The 27,880-nt window shown below is 34.5% G+C and overlaps 4 protein-coding genes across 5 annotated transcripts; 1 reads left to right on the plus strand and 3 right to left on the minus strand.

Moving 5' to 3' along the window:
- Positions 1-1,107: 1,107 nt before the first annotated feature.
- LOC140975145 (ras-related protein RABC1) lies at positions 1,108-5,109 on the minus strand. The gene is made up of 7 exons (XM_073438699.1): positions 4,946-5,109; positions 4,698-4,858; positions 3,565-3,633; positions 3,248-3,313; positions 2,084-2,205; positions 1,789-1,917; positions 1,108-1,364 (listed from the first exon to the last, which is right to left on the minus strand). The coding sequence occupies exons 2-7, from the start codon at positions 4,834-4,836 to the stop codon at positions 1,257-1,259; spliced, it is 633 nt and encodes a 210-aa protein (XP_073294800.1). The 5' UTR covers positions 4,837-4,858; positions 4,946-5,109; the 3' UTR covers positions 1,108-1,256.
- Positions 5,110-5,821: 712 nt separating this feature from the next.
- Positions 5,822-12,418, minus strand: LOC140975146 (small RNA degrading nuclease 5). Of its 2 annotated transcripts, none has more exons than XM_073438701.1 (14): positions 12,266-12,418; positions 11,642-11,698; positions 11,491-11,556; positions 10,787-10,920; positions 10,569-10,681; positions 10,137-10,262; positions 9,958-10,028; positions 8,729-8,788; positions 8,002-8,057; positions 7,477-7,537; positions 7,094-7,361; positions 6,828-7,009; positions 6,427-6,719; positions 5,822-6,091 (listed from the first exon to the last, which is right to left on the minus strand). In XM_073438701.1, the coding sequence occupies exons 1-14, from the start codon at positions 12,359-12,361 to the stop codon at positions 5,971-5,973; spliced, it is 1,704 nt and encodes a 567-aa protein (XP_073294802.1). In that variant the 5' UTR covers positions 12,362-12,418; the 3' UTR covers positions 5,822-5,970. The 2 variants fall into 2 exon arrangements, with proteins under 2 accessions (XP_073294802.1, XP_073294801.1); XM_073438700.1 differs by having other exon boundaries at positions 10,137-10,265.
- Positions 12,419-13,159: 741 nt separating this feature from the next.
- On the plus strand, positions 13,160-16,158 carry LOC140975147 (uncharacterized). The gene is made up of 5 exons (XM_073438702.1): positions 13,160-13,413; positions 13,840-13,969; positions 14,351-14,551; positions 15,014-15,181; positions 15,517-16,158. Exons 1-5 carry the CDS (start codon positions 13,280-13,282, stop codon positions 15,955-15,957), a joined length of 1,074 nt encoding a protein of 357 aa, XP_073294803.1. The 5' UTR covers positions 13,160-13,279; the 3' UTR covers positions 15,958-16,158.
- A 3,097-nt stretch (positions 16,159-19,255) lies between these two features.
- LOC140975148 (transcriptional corepressor SEUSS) lies at positions 19,256-25,873 on the minus strand. The gene is made up of 9 exons (XM_073438704.1): positions 24,511-25,873; positions 24,254-24,373; positions 23,956-24,004; positions 23,402-23,616; positions 23,249-23,317; positions 23,024-23,121; positions 21,736-21,829; positions 21,185-21,254; positions 19,256-20,679 (listed from the first exon to the last, which is right to left on the minus strand). The coding sequence occupies exons 1-9, from the start codon at positions 25,402-25,404 to the stop codon at positions 19,796-19,798; spliced, it is 2,493 nt and encodes an 830-aa protein (XP_073294805.1). The 5' UTR covers positions 25,405-25,873; the 3' UTR covers positions 19,256-19,795.
- Between the last annotated feature and the right edge of the window lie 2,007 nt (positions 25,874-27,880).

Here is a 27,880-nt window from a genome sequence, read left to right on the forward strand (position 1 = left end):
TACAAACGCCCTTTTTTTTTTTTTTATTGGAAATGACAGCCCAACATTTCTTCCTTTTTACCCTTCTTTTTTTATATATAAATATATATAGTATTCAAAATTTTAAAGATTTTTTAAACAAATAAAAATTTAAGATACTTATTAATATATAATAAAATTAAAGTGTGACAAATCATAAATTTTTTTAATGATACGAGGACGAAGTTGTTTCATAATACCTTGAGATCGACCTCAGATATTACAAAGAAGTTTGACAAAAACTTGTGTGAGATGGTCTCGCAGGTCATATTTTATGAGACGGATCTCTTATTTAGATCATCAATGAAAAAATATTACTTTTTATGCTAAGAGTATCTCTTATTTGGGTCATCCATGAAAAATTATTATTTTTTATGCTAAGAGTATTACTTTTTATTGTAAATATTGGTAGGGTTGATCCGTCTCACATATAAAGATTCGTGAGACCGTCTAACAAGAAACATATTCAAGAAATTTATATCACCCCCTCACAAGTGGGGTGGTAGACAAATCACAAGTTTAGTATAAGAAAATGTATTTTTACTAAAAAAAAAAAAATTATGTCAAAACGACCAACATAATGAAAAATATATCCTTTGATTTTTTTAGCTTATATAGTAATTTGCTTTTTCTCCATCATCCAACTTTTAGTCATGTCAATGTATCATGTCCTTTACTCCTTAAAATTACCAGAAATTTCTAAAAAAACTCTTATGCTTTAATAGTTATCATATAGAATAATTTTTTATAATTTATAAATACAAACAAATTATATAATCATAGACATACTAATCTTCTTGATTTGCAATTGATTAGATTTGATATATACACGTAACTAAAAATAACTAATATTACATAAATGTACGAGCATCTTTATTTACATATACAATATAAATATAAATTGATTATCAAGTCTTTCTTCCATACCATAACGATGCACTCCAGTCAAACGCAGAAGAACTCATTGGAGAACACTTCGTGTTTGCACAAGTTCAATCACTCCACATATAACGTAAACAAGATAGCACAAACAAATCCGATGGGACGGGTCGTAACCGAAAACGATTCTTTCGACGATGCCATGCAATATATGAAAGAACGTAAATGAAATTGATGTGAAACATGTTGGGTTAGACAAACATCGAGCAGTTAAGCCAAAGATTGATCACACAAACTACTGGGAAGTGACAAAGTGAAACAAAGTATCTGAAAACTATATAGAAGAAGGCACAGTAGATTCAGCAACAACTGCTGGTGGATGCGCTGGATTCTGGAGGTTTCTGTTTGAAGATGTTTCTTTTCACAACAGCTGAACCTTCTGCCAATAGACTCGGTGTCTCCAATATCTGTGTATAGAAATAATTTCAGAAGAATATGATATTCGTAGCAAAATATGGCTGGTTTAAGAATGCATGACATATTTTTGAAACAAATTAACAGGTATGGGCGAAATTATGTAGGTTCGTGGCATAGATGTTGTGGTGCAAAGTTTCGTGTCATCAGACTCAACTTAATAGTGACCTCGAATCGAGTACACCAAAAGCCATTGTTGATCTCAAACGCTATATTTCGATTGATATACTACATAGACAATCACACACAGCATAGCTGTCTCCCAAGCAACATTCGTAGAAGTAGGTGTAGATCAATTGTTCATAGTACCAGCATCGTTATGAGCGGTTGCATATCTTGCAATTGTATGACTCAACTCAATGAAAATAAATGACTTGCTGCTCTTTATTTACTAACCATGAATGAAATAACACTAACCTTCAAGACAAGTTCCTCAAAACATTGCTCCACGTTGACTCGAGTTTTGGCACTGCACTCGATGAAGAGGCATCCATACTCCCTTGCGAAGTCAATTCCTTCTTTTTTGCTGACCACCCTTTCACTTTCCTACAAAAGAGATGGCATGTTAAATGTATTTTGCTGAAAAACAACAGCACAACAACGAGGGTATGCTCACAGTCAAGGAAACTTGCAAACATTAGAGAGAAACGTTACGGCCAAAAAATTCTAAAACACAGAAATAGAACAAGTTTTCTAAAAGATGAGAACATACCTTATCAACTTTATTTCCAACTAGCATTTTAATGCAATCTTGATTTGTGGAGTAGAGGTCAATTTCTTTCGCCCAAATATCAGACAAATTAGTAAAGGTTTCTCGCCTGGTTACATCATAAACTACAACAAAATAACTTGTTAGTTTCTTGAACGCATCATAATTTAAATAAAATAAAGAGATTAACAGAATCTATTTGAAGTAATATTTCTGTACTTGGAAAGAAGGTACAGTGGAGGCAATGTAGGGTAGTTGCACCCCCATGCCAAAATAATTATTTTGATAAAATACGGCACATGACCCCACAACTTAAGTTAGAATACTCAGGATAAGACCATGACGGATTCCACTAGGAAATTAATGATCATGCAAGCTACTTTTTTACATATAAAAAGAGACTTCTAGGTGAAGAACCGCTCTCTTCCATTACAAAAAGTGAAACATATTTTAAAAGCTAAAGCTCATGAATAAGATGTTCAGAGGTAGAAGAACAAGGGCTTGGAAATAGGTAAGTGGATAGAATCATTCTCACTAACACATGATAAAGTTCACGATTCACTGAAATCAAGTGATTGAAAGATGGTTCAACTGATGATAATTGAAGCATTAAACAGCACATTCACGTAAATTGGTTAATTTCGTGATCACTACAAATATGTTCGCTCTTAAATTAGCAAGACCTATAATCAGGTTCACCAAGAAAAAGATCATAACGTGTTAATATGTATGAAAAGAGGTTGACATGTTCTTGTTTTACACAATCGCCAAAGGTGTTTCGCGTTACCATTCTTTGTGATGAGAGTGCATGAGCGTGAATAACATAAGGTATCAACATTCCACAACGTACCCATATTACATTTTAATTTGAACGACAGATTTATGATACAACTGACAACTACAAAACTCTCTCTGTAATGTTCTATAATACTGTATCATCCAACCAGTAGACACTCAAAAATACAAGCTAAATATGCTGAAGCGCCCTTATTCTATCCAGCCAGCAACCATCAAATCGCGAGGGCCATCACACAGAGCTACAATTCTAGCATCAAACAACAGCAACAATAATTTCTGACCTCAATTCTATTTATCTTATTATTTTGGGTATTTTCTTACAAAATTAACATTCAAGAAAAGGAAGTAAAAATACATAAGAGCGCTTACCCATGATTATTCCTTGTGCTCCTCTGTAATATGAACTAGTCAAAGTTCTAAATCTTTCCTGCCCAGCTGCAAAACGAGAAGTGTCAGATTACACAAATAATTTACATGTTGAACGACTCAAGAAAAGCGGTATATATTACATGTCCAAAACATCCCATAAAGGTGCAAACAAAAATCCTAAGGTAATAAGTTCATTATAACCACATGGGCAATTGACTGTACAAAACAAGCTTCTATGCAGCCTCGATTGATGCAAAAAAGGAAACTTCTTTAGCCAATCTTCAAAAGATAATACAGCAAGTCATGACAGCTCTTACCAGTGTCCCAAATTGCAAGCTTCAACTTTTTCCCTCCAACTGTAACATGCTTCACCTTGAAATCCACTCCTGTAGTCAACCAACAAAGCAAATAAAAAATGCCAAATACAAACTACTAACGACCGGTTGACAAGAAACAATAAATTTTATAATTATAATCATTGGTCAACATCTACTACACCAACATACACATGATTCTTAAGAATAAAAATTGAAGGTTATTCTCGTTCAGATAACTTTTATAAATGTGAATTTATTCAATTATGAAGCTATTGACCTTGATTTAAAATGATGAGAATGTTAAAACAAAAATCGTTCATGAGAACTATTAAACGACAAAGCTTCTCTACTTAGATTGAGTCTGTTATTAATTCAATGTTCCCTAACTCAAATTAGGCATCAAAGAGTGGGAAGGATGAGTAAATAACCTCGGCATATTAGAGGAAATACAGCGCAAACACAAAAAATGCAAGGTAAACTATGAATTGCATTAGCAAACCAGAGAATCCATATTAGCAGAAAAGTTCAAGATAAACAGACTCAGTAAGATGAGTATGACCAGACTAAGTGGCTTCATATTAAAATTTATCTTCTATCAAAAACTGGGACACAAAACCAACCCATACTGGTTGTGATTACTTTTCTTGATGGAGGTTTAAGACAAAAACAAACTGCCAGAAACTTTTTTTTCTGTCAACACCATCCTATAAGCCACATCCTCGAGAGACCAATAGTCATTTAAGACTGAATACTTCTCATAACTAAAAAATGTTGAAAATAGAATTAAACCATCAACACTTCGAAACAAAAATCAGTAACGCACCTTCCATAAAACTTCAGTCAAACCTGTGCTATCATAATATGGCAGTCATCTTATATTCTGATTATATGATAATGATATATAATACAGCGCTCATATTTGGAAACACACACAATCCAACAACTTAAACTTAAGATAGAAAAAGAAACAGAATTTGTCCTGATCATTCACAAAATGCATGAACCAAAATTTCCACAAGTCTTCGGCATAATCCCTCGCACAACCCAAAAGCAAACAAAGTCGACTCCAAAATTGACCTACGAACAAACAAAGATACACGCATGTATGGGAGAAAAATAAATATTAAATTTACCTATTGTAGGAGAGAGATCTTCGAAAGTATCAGAAGTAAAGCTAAGCAAAAGACTGCTTTTCCCAACCCCAGAATCACCGATCAACAGCAGCTTAAACAAATAATCAAATTCTTGCGGTGCCCCGGAAGAGGAATCCATAATTTAGTCAATATTCAAGAAACTGGGACACAAAATCTCAAATCGGTGATGCACGATTCCAAAAACCCATCAACAAAATACAGTAAAGAACCAAACCCAGATAGCAAACCTGATCGAGAGAAAGATCAGCGGATCTGAATTGGGCACACGTTCACGTACCTGATGTGATCAACTGCAAATGTAAATATGCGTAATGTCTGTAGAGCCTTCTTATGCAAGTGTATGATAATATTAATAACAAATAATAATAATTTAAGTAAAAAAAGCGAAGAATTGTTGAGAAAGAAGAGAGAGACACACACACACACACACACACATACACACACATATATATATATATATATTACATATACATATATGCAAAAGAAATTGCTTCTAGAATATTGTACTCAATGCATTGATACTTGTAACATTTATCATTGGAACGATCGATCAGATCTATTTTCAAAATATAAAATAATAATTTTTTTTTGATATTGAATCTGAGACAATTTCATAAAAAATTTTGTTTAATAATGATTATATTTACTTTCAATTTGTTTTCAGTGAAAGTTTTTATCGTTTGTTTAGAGTGAATATCGATCCTAGATCAACTGATTATTTTACGATTTAAAATATTTAAGTTATATAATATATACATGGATTAAATGACAAATATTTAAAAAGTTGGTGTATACATTCAATTCACATAAGTTGCAAGTTGGTGAAAGTATTGTTATTGAGCAACTGAACGTACATATTTGGTCCTATGAATATTACACAAAAAAAGTCATGTGAAAACAAATTTTATAAAAATGCTTTATAAAAAATGGATTAGAAACTATTTTCATAATTAGAAAAGAAAAATTATGAAATTCTAATGCACAAAATTAGCTATATAGTTTAAATGTCGATCATACATATTCTTAACTTGGAAAAGTATTTTCTAATTAGCAATAATATGTGTGTATATATATATATATACATATTTGGGTGACATGAAATATAGCACAAAATACAGCAGTTCTATTTTCACTTATCTTTCTTGGAACCATAGAGAGAACATAAGGAACAAAATATTATTCTAGAAGGACATAAACATTAAAACATTTTTAAAAAAAAATCCTAATATATTTGAGATTATATTAAAAAAATTTAATGTTTAATACTAACAAAACATAAGCCAACTTCAGCTTGGGCTTGCAGCTCTTCAAGCACTTTCACTATCTTCTCTCGGCAAACTGCTGTCTCCCTTTGCTCCAAAATCTTCCTTAATCTTCAAAAAATTTATGCAAACTTAGCTCTATACATTTGTTTTTGGAGTAAAATACTTATATGCTGACAACTGATTCTATAAAAAGATTTGTAATAAAGATCAGTCGTTTCTACTTTTTCATGCTCAAAACAACTTTGACGAGCATGTGGGAGTTCGAGTGCATCACTGGACAACTCGATCAAACTTGAATACAACACTACTGTGGTGGTACAGCTAATCAAGTCGAGCTCAACTCGGCTTGTGGGAACCCTCGAGTAATATTATACTTGCATAAGACCTTAGATGATGTTTCTATGAAATTCAATGCTGGATATAAGTTACGTGTGACAACTTACTTTTGTACCATTACGGTATCTCCATGGCCGGTACAGATAACTAGCATAGTGTTGCAAGGTAGACTGGCATATAAGCTGCTGACTCGGTTATCAATCCGACTAAGAATATCTTTCAGTTCTGAGGTGACTTCGTACATGATGCTTTTCTGACTTGTGGATTTGCTACATGTAACCAATGATATCATCTCTGCTAGCTTTGTGTTTAGGTGCTTGTCATCTTCCGCTTGTTTCTTGAAATAAGAAAACAATTCTGTGAATTGGGTCCAAATAAAATGCACCTTGTTGTTTTTTATCTGAGAATAACCAGAAAATTAGTCAGGAAGATGATCAATGGAGCTGGCTCGTGTCCTATCTTACACCTCAACTTCTTGTAAGAATTGAAACAAGTATTCAAGATTTACCTCTTTTTTGGCTTTCAACAGAGCTTCATCATCAGAAGTGACTGGAATTGAGTGAGATGCCTCTGAGGCATATCGCTTCACTATAGATACACTATCGATCAAAGATGAGGTTTTGCCAGATTCGCTCAACACAGTCAGGAGTTTTTTCTTTAAAAATGTTGAAGGTAAGCCAAACCCAGGCCCTGTGTCCAAAATATTACGTTCAGCATATGCCTCAATGCACAAAGTAATAACAAGTTGAACTTAATATGAGTATTTAAATATACCATGCATAATTTTTAGCAATGCAAGCTCCAACGCAGATCTTGCATCTTCAACACTATCATGCCCTTTGGCTGAATCCTGTATTTCTTTGGAAAGGAATCTCCTGGCTAACACACGTAAAGCTGGTTTATAAGAACGACCACGCGGGTGCCCATATAAGATAGCCGTATCAATCACCAAGTCATGTCGAATCTTCAATGCTAACAAATCATTTTCTAATGAATGTCCAACAAGGATGGTCTCTTTGCGAACCAGTTGAAGAAATTCTTCCTGAAAAATGAAGCATTTGTCAATTTTAGAAAAAGTATCTGACGAGTCAAATTCCATAGTTTTTAGTTTGTAATAATAAGAATGGTAAGTAAAAGCACAAGGGTTCTAACTGAACCTGGACATCTTTAAGCATCGTGGTCACATTACTCAACGTCTCAGGTGTGATTCCACTGTACCTGTAACATCCAAAATTACAAGAGTATAGATGCTTTGCAATAAACCTTGACAGTAGGTTCAGCCCGGTTTCTCAACAAAAACTAAGATATATGAAAATTTTAAGGCAAACGACATGATAATAACAGCATGCCTCCCACTTGTCGTCTCGTTATACCACTCCACCAAGTGACTCATGACCAAGCAATGTTCAAAGAACAAAACACAGCATACTTGATATCCCATGAAATGTCCTGGATCTTCTCAAAAGGCTACATTATCCTATCATCTTTTTAAATGACATATTTAACAATTTCAAATAAGAACCAAAGTTTCTAATCAGTATTTTTTAACAAAAGATCAAAATGATCACACTCATTCAAAGAGAGTAAGAAATTGTTGCAGCTCAACTCTCGGCTAAGCTCAAATTAAGTTCGACTTGGTGTTCAAGTTTATTTAACCATTGAACTTCAAATTGAGGAAGTACCTTGTGTTGTAATCAGTGATAGCGTTTGCTGGTTTAACAAATTTATCTAACAATACCTGCAAAGATTTGAGAAAATTAGCCATAATGTCATCTCAAGAAAATCACAACCAGATCATGACAAGTGATCGATGAAACAAAAAAAAACACATGCAATTAATCTTCGAGGGAATTGATCTATTCCTATAATTTGAAGGTGTATTACACTGAATATAAACATCAAAACTCATGTCTAAACTCAAATACTATATGCACTCAGCAGTAATCATCATGCCACTGATGATATAAACCGCTTAACAGGGTGTAATGCCCACTATGTTAAAACATTACCCAAAAAAATGTTTTCCAGATGCTTTCATATTGCAATCATCAAGAAGTACATATTTTCTCCATACTTGAACAATATTATAGTACAGAACAATTATCGTATTGAGGTAGAAGCCTAAAATGTAACTACAAATCAGCTCAATCTCTACAAATTTCAATCTCCATTTATGAAACTAAGAATAGCTATTTCCACAGATTTCCCATTTTATATCAAGTATCAACATATAGCCCCCCAGAATTTCTTTTTAAAAGAAGGGCATTCGTAGTCAAAGGAAATGGCATTTGACCAAATTTGCATACACGTGTTTTTCTTTACACTGAGTACCACAAGTTGTCATCGACATTAAAAGCACACAGACTGACGAATGATAGAATATTGAAACAATGCAGACAGAGATCATACCTGTCCTGCAACATCCACCAGAGTCACTCTTGTGAGCTCAAAACCCTCACATGTAATGCACTGATAACCAAAGTTTGTATCAACAAATGCACCATTAATTAATAGAACTAAAGGGGGCATTAAAATAAAAGTTTCCAAATCAAGACTACTGGTAAAAAGGATACTAGGTCGATTTTTTTTAGCTGAGACTATATCTTTAATAAGAAAATAAATCATATGTAATTATGTATGCTTAAAGCAATAATTAAACACATGATAATGTAAAAAACATGGAAAAATATTAAGTGCGCGGAACTGCCTTAATGCAAGACCAGTGAAAATCCAGCACGTAAAAAATCTAGCGTTCATGAATGCATTCTGTTTGCACACATTTCCGGACGTTGCGAGCATGTCAGGTGCAAAATGCACCAAATTGAGTAAAAGGGTAAAAAATCGAACTTCTAAACACAAAGCGACTATGAATCCCTAATTTGATTATTAGTTTTAATCACCTTATGTCATAATTATGTATTCACAAATCACAAAGAATTCACAAAACATAGAAAATATAATTATTTTATTGGAAATTAGAATTAAAATAGATTAAAAGTGCTAGAATCTTAAATAAAAAGATCAAAATACTTGAACTAGACTGACTAAAATTTGTAGAATTGCTGCTGGAGCATTTTCTGAGTTTGATGTGTTGAGTTGTGTGTGTTGTCAGTCTCTGCTGATTCCCACTTTGTTCAGTTCTGGATAGCTTCTCCACTTCTGCCACTACATGGGCCACGATTTTTCCATAAAAACTGATTTTCCGCTTCTATATTAATTCAAATTATTTGAACACTGCTGGGCTTTTACGGACTAATTATCAGAGATCCAATTCTTTTGTATTCGGGCCGAATTAAATGGTCCCAAAAAGTTTTAGGCCAAACACATTCTTTCCTCTTATTTTTGGAGTTGAGAATCCAACCTGTTAGAGATACCTAAAACGACCTATCCTAGAGATTTATCCTAGAGATTGAACCAGTATTGACTATTGAGATGGGCAAATTAAATTCCTTTTAGTGCGCTTGTGCACTTGCACTTCACTGAATTAAAACTCTTCCTGAACATATCAAATAAACAACAGCTGGAATACATTCAAAAATAAAAAATAAAATAACTACTGTAATAAGCAATAGCTCCTGGTGGTAAGATTTTAGTATTAAAAATACACATTCAAACTACGAGACTACATAAAGACATACCATCTCACAGTCTAGCGCTAAAATTTTATGTGGTGTGGTACCGGATGGAGCAGGCAAAGTTGGAGGAAATTCTGCATTAGCCAAAGATCATACAAAACTACATTATTCTAAGCCAAGTAAACTGAACAATGCAAAAAGAATAAAATAATGGAAAATCAAACACTTATACAAGGCATTACCAGGATTATTGGAACAGTACCCATTATCTTCCAATTGCTTTACTGTAAGAGTATAGTATGTCAAAGGGAATGGCAAATTTTTTGTTAAGTCGGCAGGAGACAATTTCTCCAATAGAGAACAAGTTCCTGCTAGATGTATTAAAAAAAAATCTTCAGTAAAGACTACAGCCATGACAAATTTGCGATCAAAACCAGATGAAACTGACTCGTTCATCTAATATATAATGTTGTACAACAAGTAACCAAATACTTTTTTAGGCAAGTCTCATAAAGCCATTTTGTAGTAAAAGCACAAATAAAATGTTGGTTTAATCATAAACTAGAAAATTAAAAAAAAAACGGTTAATGGCAAAATCGTATAAACTCAGAGTTTCTTCGTAAAATCTAGATAAAACCTTCGCAGTAGTGATGCTTCGGGATGCAAAACCGAACCTTGATTAGATGTTTGGGCTACTTTCTTTCGAACAACTTCAGCTTCATCCCTTTTTCTTTTCACTTTGCATGTAAGAAGAGCATCAATAGTCTGCATTCCATCTGATACACAGCTAGCACAGAACAAAACAGGGAAACAGAATTGTTAGAATAGCAGACAAAATAATTTGACTTCGGCAGTTCGGTGTTTGCATAAACTTAGTATAATAACTACTAACCTGAGCGCTAAAACTGCCCTAGGAATGCCACAATTTTGTTTAAAACTTTTTAGTATTTTGGACTGAGATAAGTACAATGCAGCATCAAGGCCAGGCACATAAAGCATAACCACCTTTGAAATTAGGGGCTTGTTCTGCACATCAAAAGGGTAATAACTCAGTGAAAAAATCTCAAATCAAATTCATCCATAGAAAACTACATAATAGTTCGAAGGATAGAAAGAATAAAAATGATAAGATAGAGAATAAAAATGATAAGATAGAAATAAAAGGAATAGGAACAGTTTCCAGACGAAAACAAGTTACCCCAAAACCAGAAGAGACTAGTTCAAAGGTAAGCTCAAACATGCAGAGGATAGAAATTTGAGTGAAAGAGAGAACCCATTAGTAGATGGTGGAGGGTTGATTCAGCAGTATAATAAAAATTCAAATATCTAGTTTTTGAATTCCTAAATCAGAACAGTGTGCTAAAGTACATTGTATCGAGTAATTAGGTTATTTTATTCTCCAAACCCAACAATAACACAAATGCGGAATGCACAATAGCCATCAAAACCACGAGACATAAAAGTCAAAAAGGAATGAGATATTCAACTTCAAATCCCCACTTCTCATCATGGTCATACAAGATGCCGATATATGAGCATGTATATGTAATAAACAACCTAACAAGCGAATACGGGTGTCGAAAGTATGTCCTTTACTTTAATAAAAACCCATGATGGCATGAAGCCTTCACCAAGCACCCAGTTGACAAGTCCTTGGACATCCTGCAACATACGCGCCATCAAAGTTCAAGACCTTGAAACAAACTAAATAGAAATTTAAATCTCAAGTCAGGAAATCAGGACATACAAGTAGATTTAAGGTTGTATTTGCTTCAGGATGCTTGAAAACAACGTCCGCTCTGGCCTGCATCTCAGCCAGCCAAATTATATACACTGTCCCACTTAAATCACTCAAAGAAACTACAAAAGCTAAAGCAAATCATGAATCATCTAACAACAAAGTAAACCCCAATGGCTCACACGTGCAGCTAAAATTCAAATGATCAAAGGGATTCCGACAAACATGATTAAATGGTGTTATATCATAGCCCCCGATTATACTAAAGCTATTAAAAACAAAATCTCCCCATACCTCTGACCGGGAAACATAAGCTATCTACCAAATTCATTGCGTTAAAAGATCCTTATAGTTTCCATCTAGCCATAGAGACACTGAACCATGCGACAAAATCTCCTCTTTAACTCCATTTTCAGCACATTTTTCACACCACTTTCACTTCTTACGCCACAAATAAACTACAACAACAGAAGCCAAAGGCCCACAAAAAGGGGGGAATGTGGCAATATCTTTGAACAAATACATCGATGTTTGATGCAAAATCAGAGGAAAATAAATAACAATAGCAATAAGTCCACCACATCTATTGGGGCGAAAAACCAGTATAACAATTTCAAAGAAACAGGAAATTACCTCTGGGCCATAGACATCGAAGAAGGCCTTTGCATCAGTACTGGTATTGGCGTTTTCTTCTTCGTTAGTTTCGGGCTCGTCGTTTGTGGAACTCATGCCGCCGAGGTTCAGAGAATTTACGATTTCTCGGCGCAGAGGTAAATTGTATAAGCAAAAATAAAGCCAAAAAATAGATTTGCTTTTCCAAAATTATAAAACCTATTTTATTTTATTTTTACCACCAATTTTTTTTAAAAAGATATATAATTTGACAACCATTTTATGTTATCGTTTGGATAAAAACTTGTGTGAGACGGTCTCACGGGTCGTATTTTATGAGACAGAACTCTTATTTGATCATCTATGAAAAAATATTACTTTTTATGCTAAGAGTATTACTTTTTATGCTAAGAGTATTACTTTTTATTGTGAATATCGGTAGAGGACCCGTTTCACAGATAAAGATTCGTGAGACCGTCTCACAAGAGACCTACTCTATCGTTTGATGTATATGACGAGACATTAATTGAATTATTTGATTGAGAGTTTGGCTTTAAATTCTATAAAATATTATAATTTCTAATCATTTATATATATATACACACACATCATTTTACAGCAGATATACTCCATCATGATTAATTATTTTGGTTCGATTCAATGTTCGATTTTTTCGATTTGAATTTTCGATTATTTCGGTTTTATCCGAAATTTGAACATTCCTGCTTACAAGTGTCACTAAATTATTGTAAATGTCCAGCACTGTAATAATCTGATTAATTCTATTTTTAAACCTTTTGTTTTTTATTAAAAAAAATTTTAAAACCAATTTTTTTGTTTTTTTTTATAATGTGTAAATACATAATTTATTTTATTTTATTTTTTTCCTTTTCAGCCATCAAATCTGAAAAAGCCCATTCATTGTTGGCCCAATCCGAGTCCGATAAAAGTCCATGAATGACGCCATAGCGGGGTTTGTCCCATAAAACAGAAAACTTCGCCGCCGTACGCCACCGCTGCAGCAGACGGGTGAAGATGTCGAGGAGCCTGGTGCAGCCGATAGGCCAGAAGAGGCTCACGAACGTAGCGGTCGTCCGCCTCAGGAAACACGGCAATCGTTTTGAGATTGCTTGCTATAAGAATAAAGCCCTGTCTTGGCGTTCTGGCGTGTATGTGTCCATATGTGTGTTCGTATAATTATGTTCCGCGAACGTTTTCATCATGAATTTTACTGCTAATTGAAGAAATTATGATCTTTTGGTTATGAGTTTGGGATTGTTCATGTATTTGTGCTGGAATTGTCGTTTTTTTCTTAAAAACATTTTTAACCTGGTGTATCCTTGAGAATTGGGCTGGATGGTGAAATGGATCGATTTAGTGTACATTTGGGGTTAAATTTTACATTTTCAGATGTTTCCATCCCAACAGGATACGTGATTGTTCGAGCTGCTACTATTGTGGACTATAATTTCTTTTTTGCACTGAGTTTATGTAGTAACCGATGCTTGTTTATTGATATTTTTGATAGACTTTGTTTCATTAGGTTTCGTTGAGATTTTGAAGTGTGGTCTTGATATTGGTAATGTATTTCGCAGAGAGAAAGATGTTGATGAAGTGTTGCAATCCCATACAGTCTATTCCAATGTTTCAAAGGGTGTTCTTGCTAAGACAAAAGATCTAACTGCTGCATTTGGTACAGATGATCAGACCAAAATATGTTTGGAGGTGAGTCAATTATAAATTTTTGTTTTCACGTGGACTCTTTCTTCTCTTATCTTGTCATGTCTTACTGCATCTGCACGGTGTTCTAAGCTCAGTAATGTGTTTTAGTGGTACTACTAATGGATGTTCTAAGCCGATCAGTTTACGTGTCAATTATCTTTTGCTCTGACCTCGGGTTGGTTGGGTGTGGGATGGTCTTTGGGTTTTGGCTACTTCTGCAACGGCTTAAAGATTGCATGGTATTATTTCTGCTTTACATTAATCTCTGTCAGTTTCCTATGCAAATGCACTTGAATTTGGATGCTGCATGAACTATTTCTCCTCATAACATGATTGGGATTTTCTATTGGATTCATTGAAAGTGCGTATATTTTACTACTGCAGATTTTGGAGAAAGGAGAGTTGCAAGTCGCAGGAAAGGAGAGGGATTCAAAATTATCAAGTCAATTTAGGGATATTGCGACTTTAGTAATGCAGAAGACTTTTAATCCTGAAACTCGACGACCTTATACTATAAGCATGATTGAGCGGCTCATGCATGAAATACATTTTGCTGTTGATCCAAACAGTAGCTCAAAGAAACAGGTTTGTTACATTTGAATTATTTCTCCTACTATTGGTCATATATTGTGTAATTTTTTGCTAAATTAGCATCTCCTGGCTCACAAATTTCTTGAGATACTTGAATTGAGCATATTGTTTATTGGCTTGCCAATTTCTCAATTACCTCCACCCGCTCTCTTATGATGATATGTGAGAACCATTTGTATTCTTGAATTGAGCATATTGTTTAGCATCTCTTGGGATACTTGAATTGAGCATATTGTTTACTGGCCTGCCAATTTCTCAGTTACCTCCAGCTTCTCTCGTATAATGATATTTGAGAACCATTTGCATACCCTTTTTGCTTACTTTTATATTCAGTTATCATTCTTTCTTACTTACCTTAGTTTGCCTCTATTTATGTCTTAATGGTTTTGTACAATTTAAGAAATGTACAATTGCCATGGTTTAACTCTCACTGACAAAGGTTTGAACAATTGACAGGCTTTAGAAGTCATTCGAGACCTTCAGAAACACTTTCCCATAAAACGATCTCCAATGAGACTCCGATTAACTGTGCCTGATCAGAATGTATCCAGTCTCTTGGAAAAGATCAATGGTTGGAATTCCACGGTTGTTTCAAGAGATGAATCTGGAAGTCAGCTCTCTGTTGTAAGTCTGAGATCTTTAGTTACTCTCAGTTTCTATGATAGCTTTAAGCCTGTAATGTACCCTCAAATTTCACACTTAATAAACTTGTTCTCTTTTTACAAAATGAAGTGGTATTTACTTCCAGATACATCAACCTATAAAAAAGACTCGGCTTTCAAGGCCACGACTGTTAATTGATTACATTCTATGGCACTAATGTTGTCTTTTTTGGCTATAAAATTTTCATCATTGCTTTTTAGCCTTACAATTGAAAATTGGTGGTTACTATTTCGATTCATGAGATATAGTTTAGACACTTTCTAAATGTTTTCCATTGGATTCAAATTGTGAGATAGATTTGTGAATTGGAGCCAAGTCTTTTTCGTGACTGCGATAACTTAATGAGGAATCTACAAGGAAGACTGGACATTCTTGCCGTCAATGTTCACGTAGATACTGATACCTCGGTTGATCGGTTCGATGATCTTGAAGACGAATCATCAAGCACGCAGAAGGATTCTGCTGGGCCTGTTGTTCAGCTGAGTGAGAAGCTGCAGAAGCAAACTCTCTCTGCGAAAGATGGGAAGTCCGAGGGAGAGGAAAAACAACAAAGATGCAGCACGTGCAACACGCTCGTGGGTAGTGCCGACGAGTACAGGGAACACTTCAAAAGCGACTGGCACAAACACAACCTAAGACGAAAAACCAGGCAACTCCCCCCCTTGACTGCTGAAGAATGCATGGCTGATTTGGAACTTGGTGATTCAAAAGCTGATTTAAAGGATTACTCGTTTTGAGGAGTGGAGGGATTCAATCTTTTTGACAGTTTATTTTTATTTTGTATGTTTACCCTTTTTATAATATATGATATTATATATTCACGAATCATGATGATAATGTATGTTCTGAATTATTCTCCTCTTTCATGTGACACTTCTTATTGTGTGTGCGATGTAAGATTTTATTTGATATAAAGTATCAAATTGTTTTTGAATTGATATATGTGTGTGTAGATAAATGCTAGAAACATAAATTATTAAAATTATAGTCTTAGTCTTGTTTGTTTATTTGTTTTTTCATACATATTAAGGGGGTGTATTGGTTATAGATTTTTAATGACTTTTATAGAGTTTAAAAGTCTAGAGGTATTCAAACTAGACTTTTATATACTCCATAAAAGTTTAGTGGTATTCAACNTAGTTTATCATTTTCTAAGACTTATTTAATAAGAGTATATTAGTAAAATTTATTTTAAAAAAATGCTACCATTGGTCTCAATTATATTAAGAAAACTTATTGGACTTCTATTTTATTTTTATTTAATTTATTCAAAAAATGATTTCACGCTTTTCAAGACTTAGTANAAAAGTCTTTGATTCAACCTAAAGATTTGTATGTACATTTAATTGAGAAATCTTCTAAATTCACATACTCAATACGAACTTTCATTCTTTTCTCATCTATTTATTTTTCTTTTTTTTTTCTACTTTTTAAAAACATAATTAAAATTTCATTTTTTTATTAATTATTATATGACATTTTATTTTTAATTATTTTCNCAGGGCTTGTATTGGCATGTGCTATATTACACAATTTTCTTTGAAAAAAGTGTCAATTTAATGAATTTCAAATTGAACTATATAATGAAGCTCAATTTTCTTCATCAGCACAAGTTTATGAAGGTGACGATTTTGATCAGTTATTTAATACTCAAAAACAACAACGAGCAAATGCTAATGCATGGAGGGATACCATAGCCAATGGAATGTAGAACAATGTTGATCAAATTGTCAGTAATGATTAGATTTTTTTTATAAAAGGCTACTCATTATTTTGAGTGTTTTTTTAATAAAATTTTATTATGAACTTATAAAAATATTGTTCATTAATATGTTGAATTGACATAAAGAATTGAAATTTTGATTTCAATAAATTGGATAGTTCATTTGTCGTTTTTCACAAATTAAATTGATTTAACTTTTAAGTAAGTAAAATTCATTTACATTCATAAATAAAAATAATAATTTAAAATTGAAGAGGTTATCTATGTCCAATAATTATTTTAAAAAAATTAATAAAAAATAAATCACAATTATAAACTTCAAAATTCACATAATTCTATGAAAAAGTCTACAAAAATCTTGAAAAGTTTATAAGAGTCTATGAAATTTGTTTTACAATTCTATGAAATTCCATAAAAGTCAATAAAAATCCATCAACTCCACAAAAGTCTATTATTTAAAAAAAGTCATTAAAAGTCTTTGAACAAAACGCCAACAAACACATTATTTTTAAAATTATTAATAAAAAAAACCTTTTTTTTTTAACAACCATATAAAAATTGTTTTGATCGAAGGAGGGATTATACCGATACCTCCTTAGTACAATTAGACATGTGACAACCAGAGTCCGAAAAAATTAAAATGTAAATTTTTTCAAGTATATACTAATTTCTAAGAAACTGAATATATAACTAAATGATCCCCAAAAATAGTTGAGAAAAACATGTATCTCAATGGTGGACAAGTCTTTATGTGGTTTAATCACTTCTTCCACAACTTTCTTTTTATCCCATATGACACAAAATTTCGAAACCTCTCCTATCCCCACTTTCTTTTTTTCTTCCTATCTATGACATTGATCCAATTTTGATTATCTTAATATTTTGTCTGTATTTTATAAGCAACCTAGAGCAGAAACTCTAAGTCCGTCCTCCGACAATCGTGGCTAAATTTCAAGAACTCCAAACATAAATTACCTAGATCTAGCTCTTGAATTTCCTCTGCCCATGATTTGATTTCTCGCTCTTCCAAGTTTTAAGGTTATAGCAGGGGAATATGATATAAAAGGATGAATTTTGCAAGCCTCCTTATCCAGTTATCATTGTTAGACTTCCCAAAAAGTTGCACAAGTTATTGTATTCTTCTACAATTTTCATGCAAGAAAAACCAAAACGATAAACCTTTATTATTTTTTGCCCAAAATATCCTTGATTTACAAAAACAACAATTTATAGATAAATTACAAATCGTAATAAAATTGATTTTAGATTAGCATATATTATATACTTATATTGAAATTAATGAATAAGTTTGATTAAGGTTCGACTTGGATTGATGAATTTACTTTGAAATAAGCGATTTGATGTGAAAAAAATTCGAAAAAATACATATATCATATGTATTTGAAATCCACCAAAATTACTTTCAAAACTACTTAAATTTTTTTAGCAAAAAAATTATGAGTAGATCTCTTGTGAGACGATCTCACGAATCTTTGTTTGTGAAACGGATCAACCCTACCGATATTCACAATAAAAAATAATATTCTTAACATAAAAAATCATATTTTTTCATAGATGACCCAAATAAGATATCTGTCTCACAAAATACGACTCGTGAGACCGTCTCACACAAATTTTTACCAAAAATTATTAACTTGATATAAAATAGATTTAACATATCTTTATATTGTCTATCTAAATAAGTCAAAGAATTTAAAAATCATCATTTCAAATCTATCAATTCAAAGACAACATGAAATATTTAAAATTCGAATAAAATTAAATAAAATTTTCCATGAATAATTTACCTTCTTTTGATAATTGAATAATCTAACACTTGGTTATAATTTATACTAATATCTAACCAGTGGCAATATAACTGTAACATAGCATTTATTTTCAACTCATCAGAAAAATAAATTTATTTGTATAATTAGATATACAATCAAATATCTAGCTATATAACTAACAAATGAATTCATATAGTTAGATTAAGAAATTGAAGTAAATTTATCTATTATATTTGATCATTAATAATTTATTCATCAAGAAAATTATGGGGAAAACAGTGTCAAAACTTGATTAATTCGATATTTTTGTATGCAAATTTACATAAGAAATTTGAGGAAAAAAAAATCAAGAAAATCGATAAAGGGAATTAAACAGCTCGACCAGGATTCATACGGTTCCAATTCCATTTAGTTACCACTAAAATATCAATTATTTCTTCCTCAGACAGCAGCAACAAAAACAACACATACAGTTCACAAGGTAATCAAAAAATTTTAAGAACCATGTGGAAAGGTATTCAGTTCACTAACAAGAGATGAATTAAAGAAATCAAATGACAGTAAACTCATTTCTGCTGAATTCTGGAAACAACTTCAATAAACTCAGCTTTCAAGGCAATCCAAACTATACATACTCACATATTCTAGAAAATTGAAGCGGGGAAGGGGGGGAGCCAGTGGGAGAGGTTGGCACACAAAACATGTTACAAATTCATAATGAAACAAAGAGCGTACAAAGCGAATTACCATTAGCCATCTCTTTGGTTGTATCCCACTTTAACAATGAGTGCAGAGAGGGAGAAGAGCTGCCACCAATCAGTCAAATTCAAGTTAGAACAAATTCAGGGACATTAGGATAACATAAGTAAGAGACTTTGTGTTTTTGTTTCTCTGGAATCAGTACTGCAGGAAGGGGATGAAAGCCAGTAAACTGTTTATCCTTTTCGGTTATGCACTCCAGATTCATCAACCCGATGAAAGGGAATGAGAATTTATGGTGCCAGACAGCTTATCCTTCGAGGGGCGACAAGAATAGCACAAGACTTCTCAGGGAGATCCCTTCTAATCAAATTGAAGGTTATTAAAACCATTAGCAGTCCCAAGACCACCAAGCAGTTGGTTCCCCAAATCTTGTTGATGATGCTGACTCATGCTCTGTTGACGTGTCATCCCCATGCCCACTCTCCCGTTCATGGACAAAGAGTTGTTTCCCAGCACTGCTCGAATCCCGTTGGCCATGGCAGATTGGCCAAGTCCGTTGCTGATGTTTCCAAATCCTAAACCACCTACATTTGGGTTACAGTTGGCCACTCCATTTCCTACCAAAACGTTGCTGCCATTCAGACCAGTATTGTTGGTATTTAACATTCCATTAACATTTTTCACGTCACTACCCATCGTCCCCATGCCCATCATACTACCCCCACCAAACTGAGAGGACATCCTCATGTCATTTATAATTTTCTGGACTGAGCATTGTGATTCATTAGCACCCGCATTACCAGAAACAGCAGGTTGTTGCATCGGATTATTTGATGAATTAATCGAGTTCACATGGGCGCCTGATAGACTAGCTTGTGAAGTTTGCTGAGGATTGTTTGACGAGTATGGTGTGGAGGATTGGAAAGTAGTGAGTTGCGGAAGTGGAATGTTGCTTGTAGAACCCGGAGATGGCATCTGGATACTGTTACTTCCATAGAGGCTGTTCGCACTAGGTATGGGGTTTTGTTGTCTAGAGTTCATTGAGTTTTGATGAAGAAGCCCAACAATGGTACTAGCAGAGGAAGTTACTGGCTCAGAATTCAGAGGGTTACTAACACTTGGTATGCAATTGCTAGCAGCGGTTGCTGTCTGCTGCTGCTGCTGTGGGTGACCCTCTTGTTGTGGAGGCTGACCTTGAAACCCAGGCGAAGGATTTGTCCTCCGAGGAAACTTGCTCAAAATCTCTGCAAAAAGGAAATAGTTAATAAATTAATGAAAGGCACAAATGGTAAGACAAAATAAATTGCTGATTGTTTTAAGAATTGGGAGAGATACGTGGATGACCACACGGAATTCCATTATCGTCATAAAATACCAACTAGATGAAAAAAATAAACAGCAAAAACGCTGTTAATGCAATAGCAATGACATCCTTAAACATGATATGAGCCAAAAGAGGATAAAAGGTAGAAAAAAACAGTAGATCAGCAACCATATATACAATCAGACTTGCTAAATAGCACAGCTAAAAATGAATCTCATCACTTCTATACAGGTACACAAGAAGAGATAAAATGAAACAAATGACAAACTTGTTTTCGATACTAAAATTATTCTCTTGTCGACAAGATGATGCAAAGTTATGAAAAGCATTTGTTCATGCAATCCATAGAGCTTTAGAGTCCTCTTCCCATTGCCTTCCGTATGGAACAACAAATGCGAAAGAATCAAGAGAGACTTCAGGCTTACCCATAGGACCAGTGCCAGTTTCCCGACTATAGTCAATCAGATCTTTCATGCTATTCACTACTTCTGATATCTGCCATGGTAACAATAAAAATACAAGGCAAATTAGCGTCCACTAACTAAAGCAACTAATGGCATTTGGGATGCTAACAGAGAAATATTAATCAAAATCCTCCACTAATTCAAACATTAAACTTGTAGTCTTAGTTACTCGTGATCATTGGTACAAAACATGATAATAAATCAAGAATCCACAATGCCTCGGATAATTAATTTCTGGTTGCGACATGAGTAAACATCCATCCCAATTTTACTTCCAGCAACTTATTCATGCAAATCCAGTATTCAAAAGCATATTTTTTGCTCAAAATTTAAACAGACCAAAAGGACTTTTTGTCTTAACTCCACATCTTCCACTCCGCCAGTAGCCTATTCCATCAAATTGAGTCAAAATCTATGTCGACACAAAATAAAATTCCTAAACGCTAAGTACTGAAGTAGAAAGACTACAGATTCAGTGATTGTTCCATCTCTCGAAATTCCAAGATCATTACCTGTAAGCATCGCACGTATCTTTTTGTATATCCCAAATCATTTACCAGTGGAACTTCCAAGGCCTTTGCCATCTGACGAGCTGAAGCAACAAGCCTGAAGAATGAAAAACTGCAGGTTAGCGATCACAAGAACGTTAAGTAGCATGCCCCTAGAAAAAAGGCAGTAAATCCTCCCCGTGGCATTAAGTCCAGAATAGGAAAAATGCACTTAAACATCAATTTTCACTGGCATCCACATTTTCTTTACATGCACAGAGAAAGGCTAGTGCAGCTCCAAGAGATAAATTTAACGGAATTTATATAAAAAAAACTCTCTATATGAGACATGGAAAGTACTAGTAAAAATAAATTGGCTCAGTGCATCAAAAATTAATACATGGAGTTGAATGCTAACTTGTCATTAAATAATTTTTCAGATAGTCTCGTTTTGTCAATCTCTTTGTAGAGAAAAATGGAAGATTATCAAATAACGATACAGATTAACATGATGCATATCTACTTTAAGATTGAGAGGCATCTTGTGCAGAATTTCATAGCCATAACTAAACTGAAACACAAATAAACAGAGGGATTCCTTTTTGTTGAAATATTTGAGTTCATTTTCTGTTATTTGCTAAAGACATTACTTCATACTGCTATTGCTAACTTTTCCATCTACTGCAAAAACTACACCCAAGCACATATTTCCTTCTTTGCCACATTCCCTCAACAAAAATGATGATAAATTTTGATTTTAATGTATATTGGCATTTGGCAGTGAAAATTTTGTATCCAATCACATCATAATCATCGTCAAAGTGCATTTCCGCTAGTTGCGGGGTCGGCTAAATGGATATTGGTTTTCCAAGATCAATGATATCCTCCTTAACCACCTTTATCCAAGTTCTGTATCCAATCACAGCGAAAAAAAAAATTCAGATAATGTTTTGGGCCTCTGGCAAGCACAAATCTTCACGAAGTTAACATAAAATTCATGACCCGAATGAGAAACATCACAACAATGAGGTAAAAACGAACAATTCCTGACAGTCAGCAATACAAGAAGAAATTTGCCATCCAAAATTTTTAACAAGTGTGGAGTGTGGAGATTGAGATCTCGAAGATAAACACCACAAAAGGTTATGCAAATTACAAACCACCTAGCCAACAGTCGATTGGTATAGAGCAGGAATAATGCACATCAATAGTAACTTAGACTCACATGTTACAGTTATTTTGTAGCTCAGACAGAGCCATTGAATGATGTATAGAACAAGAATCATGCACATAACTAGTAACTTAGACTCACATGTTGCAGTTATTTTGCAGCTCAGAAACAGAGCCACAGGATGATGTATTCTGGGCAGCAGCCTGGTATTTTTGGGCAGCAGCACCAATTTGGCTAACCTGCAGGGTGGATCATTGAAGCGAGATATGTAAAAAGATCCAAATATTTATGCCAGCTCATGATACACCACTTCACTCAACCAAAAGAATTACAAAGGTAAATCTGAGGCTTGATTGAGCTCTTAACCTGAGGAATCATCAATCTTCTAGGAATTAGCTCTTCATGGCGCCGAGCACAGAATTCCCAAGAGCATATCTGAACAGGTAAAAGAACACAACATTAAACAACTTCATAAGTCAAGACATGAAAAAAAAGAAAACTGCTAGTCAATAGGGTAACCTTGAGGTCAGAGGTGAACACTATTCGAAGCTGGCCATCACGAACAACACGGAGTTGCTCAAAGACACTCTCTTGTATTGCTTTTGCATAGTCCAGAACAATTTGCCCAGATGAATTCTGATATTCTCGAGGCATGTCAACATAGAGTAGTTCTTCTAAAGTACCACTTTCATATTTTATTTTGAACAGCCTAGGCAAAACTTCAGCAGTTGCCTCTGACATGCATAAAAACTATGGTCAGACGGAGACAAAGACATTCCTCACCTAACCTTCTATTTATTCAACTCTTCCTTCCACGAACACTTCTGGGGTAACATGCATAAAACTACCCTTAGATGCTAAGTAGCTTGTTACATACATAGTTAGTTTCCTCTCTTCCTTAATTCTTTTTACTTTACATATAAATACACATGTTGCAGTTGGTGTTTGACATTGTGATGTGGATGTTCTAAAAAGTACATCAAAGCAAGCGCCTATCAACTCATGATAACCCTATAAAGAACTTAACACCAGAAAAGTTACCGACAAAGAGTGAAAACATAGTTAACACGTACCAAATCCTCGCCCAGGCTTGCGATTGCAAATTTCACAGTGCCAAACATCCTGCACATATTAACATGGCGACATCAAATAATTAATTATCGAGTATGAAAACTGGTATCAACTCCAAAAGGTACAAAATAAGCCCAACATAGATTTACTATTGTGTTCATGCGCAAAGTAAAGCTTCTGACTTTAAAAAAAATGGTTAAATAGGACCGAAGAGTAATCTTCAAAGTACAATAACGGAAAAAACTAGACCAAAGATGAAGTGAGAGAAGTCGATGCATAATTTCTCGTAATCCAACAGACCTGAGGGAAAACTCCAGTGGTCTGACGGCCACTTCCATACATCGAAACACACCATTTTTTCTTGGCATTTGGTGCAAAATATTCAGTGACAAATTTCCTCCAAAATTCTATATTGTTGTCCTACAAAATAATAATAATGATAATAAGAATAATTATACAACATCCAATTATTACCACCCTGAGGTATCTATGAACAAATGGCTTCCACCAATCTTGTAAATGAAAACTAAGCAACTGATTGGACAATGGCATCTTACTTCAGGTCTATGTTGTTGCTGATACATATAATGTGTCAGTCTTCGGGCACACATTCCTGGCTCATAAACGGATTTAATAGGAGACCTGAGAGGTAAATTCTGAGGTTGAAACTGTGCTTGAAGTGGGGATCTTTGTTGAGGCATAGCCTTCAAGAGTTGCTGATGTTGAAGTTGCATAAGCCTCTGTTGTTGCAACATCTGAGCCGCTGCTGCAGCCTGAGAGGACTGCCTTGACAGAAGGAGCTGCTGCTGCTGTAAAAACAAAGATGGATCTAGCTGCTGGGGTTCCATTTTGACTGGAGCCAAGCTTCTTGTAATTTGCAGTTGTTGTGGCTCCAATTTTACCATAGCAAGATTCTGCAGAGGTTGAAGCTGCTGCGGTGCTTGGTCGTTAGTCACCTGTGGTTCTAGCTTAACAGGTCCAATACCAGGAGCTCCAATTGCTTGAAATTGCTGTTGAGGGTTTCCGGGGGCAGAGAACTGGTGTTGATTCTGTTGGAAATTCTGCGATTCAAGTTGTAGCTGGTCTGTCAACATCTGACTGCCAGAAGAGTTGGGAAATTGCTGTGGCCCTTGAACTTGACCGGATGTTGTGATAGACGAAGATGAGGAAGGCGGATTAAAACCCATCCCATTTCCAACACTAGAGAGAGGATCTGATTCCGCCCTACTTTCCATAATCCCCCGCTGAAGCCCTGAAGTTGGAATCCCGTTTCCAAATGACTGGTGGAGCAAAGCTGAAACATTCCCTAGCATGTTCATGCCATTGAACTGATTGCGGGATGACACCAAAGATGGAGATGCGTTCTGTGAAGGCATTCCACCCAAAAACCCAGAATTCGGCTGAACTTGCTGCGCCCCACCAAGCGGAGACGGAGACCCTTGTGGCACCATTATTTGAAAAATCAAAACACTCCCAATCGATCACTATAAATCACCCCGACAACACAAAATTGAGAAGAACCCAGTTAGACCCTGACACAAAAATTCTCAGACAAAAAGGTGTGAACCTCGTCTGAAAATGGGAGGGTTCGTTTTGATCAACTGGACAATAGAAAAATTCAAAGTCAAAAGGAAGTAAACTTTTGACACAGGAGATCGGAACTACGACTGCACGTCCTTAATAAAATACGTAGGCGATCGGAAGTGTTTCGTTGTCTCTCTGGTTCTTCTCTTCCATGAGACTGGTACCTTTACTTTTTCCTTCTCTCTGGTTCTTCTCTTCCATGAGAGTTATGCTTTCAGTTCTCTAATTTTCGATTCTATTTGAGTTGAGCTCATCTATTTCTCTCATTTTGTGTTGAGTTCTTTGGTTTTGGTGGTGGGTTTGCTTGTTGTATTGGTCTAGTGGGCAAATTAATGACCTCTTGATTTGACAAGACCACAGGTTAGAATCCCTCTTCAAAAAAATCGATCTTTAACTTGGGTTGAGTTGTCACCCTTTGATAATATTTCACGATTTTATCTGATTATGAGATTTATTTTATTCACGTACACATATAAGACCTATAGATAAAATTCTTAGATATATAATAAGTATCATGAGATATGTTTCTCAACATAAGATCATGAAACTGATTAAAAAATATACCATATATTTTAAATAGATTTTTAGTCGAATCAGCCGTCTAAAATTATAATATATGTTGTTTGAGCTTGAGACTAACATATGTGATGTAAACGACATGTTTCATTGTTAAGTACATGGAGATGTACATTCATACAGATGAGTTATCATTTGATGATTCACTGATCAACCCTCCCTCGGAATGTCCAAGTGGTTATCATTTATCGAGTGGAATAGTATGCAGTTGTACATCATTAGTCCTTTGACCCGGGACAATTTAGAGGCTCTATGTACTAGCATGAACTTTGACTCGTTTACTGACTCCATTGAGGGTCATCAAGTGGTGAGGTTGATTGTAATTTCGAAATACGCAGAAACAATTGCATTGTAGTCGGTGACTCACCGTTTGTGTGAGACCCCGAGAATAAAATAGCTTTGATGACATTTTGGTAAATAAGTTGAAAAATATTCAATTTATTTTGATGACATTTTCGTAAATAAGTTGAAAAATAATGAATTCATTTTAAGGGCAAAATGATAATTAATGTCATATCTTTTTCATATGAAGTCCAAATGATTTGAAATTTGGATATAACGTAGAAAATTCAAAGATAGAGAAGTTTCATGTTTTGAGTTTTGAAAAATTGGATTGTTTGACTGGTCCAAAGAGATGTACCGACGTTAAAATATTAAATAGTATATATTATATTATTTTATTAATATAATATAATATAATATTTAAAATAAAAAAAAAGAAGTGATAAATTTGAAACTGAGTTTCAGAGGAATTCACAGAGAGAAAAATGTGAGAGAGGAGAGGAGATAAGGGTTTCGATTTTTTTTTCGATCGTGCGACTTATCGGTTTATCCAATCGACGAACCGACTTCAGTTCTGGGATCGTTGACACGAGGTCTTCGATTTGAGATAGATTATTATACTGATATCTTCAAGCTACATCGACTGGAACGAAGAATTGAGGTATGTTGCGACCGGGTAACATACGACATGTATCTGTATTATATGATATATGTTTGATTGATTGGATTGAGAATACATGTCTATATGCCTTATTTGTTGAGTTTATGTGGCATACATGACATGCACGTTGAGCTATGATCCTTGGATACCCTGATATGATTTGATTTGATTCTGGGGTTTGTGAACACGATGCTATGTTTGGTATTACATGACCCTTAAAGCATAGACATTAGTGGCCCCGATGATTTGATTGAGATTTGGGATTTGATGGCGCTTTGTCGACGTTATCATATGATTATCCCTGATTGAGGCCGGTGTGCCAGCTCGAGCATTGATTTGATAGCGATTCGATTGATTCTGACATGTGCTCAGTGGATGGGCATTTGACCTGATACCTCCACGACATACATGCATTGCATATCATATATCATTGTTTAGATATCTGTGGTATATATTGTGGTTGCTTCAGACTGAGCTTTGCTCACCCCAAATGGGGCTGTTGTTGTCTTTGTATGTGGACAATGACAGGTACTCCAGGATATCAGGAGACCGGAGATGGTACTTCTGGAGGGAGTCACAGTTTGAGTTGAGGTTTCGTGGTCTTTCCCAGTATATATGTTGTGTATCTATATACAGGGGTATGTCCCGAGGATATGATTTGTTGTTGTATGAGTTGTTTCGATTATGTGTGGGCATGTTTTATTATGTGAGATGAAATACTATTTTTAGTATTCAAATAGCATATTTTGGGCTCATTGTAAAGAAATTTTAAACTCGTTTTCCGCTGTAATTAATTAACCATAATCAAATTGCATTGTAATAAC

The sequence above is a fragment of the Primulina huaijiensis genome, chromosome 4, assembly GCF_012295235.1.
Source record: "Primulina huaijiensis isolate GDHJ02 chromosome 4, ASM1229523v2, whole genome shotgun sequence".
Taxonomy (NCBI): Eukaryota; Viridiplantae; Streptophyta; class Magnoliopsida; order Lamiales; family Gesneriaceae; genus Primulina; species Primulina huaijiensis.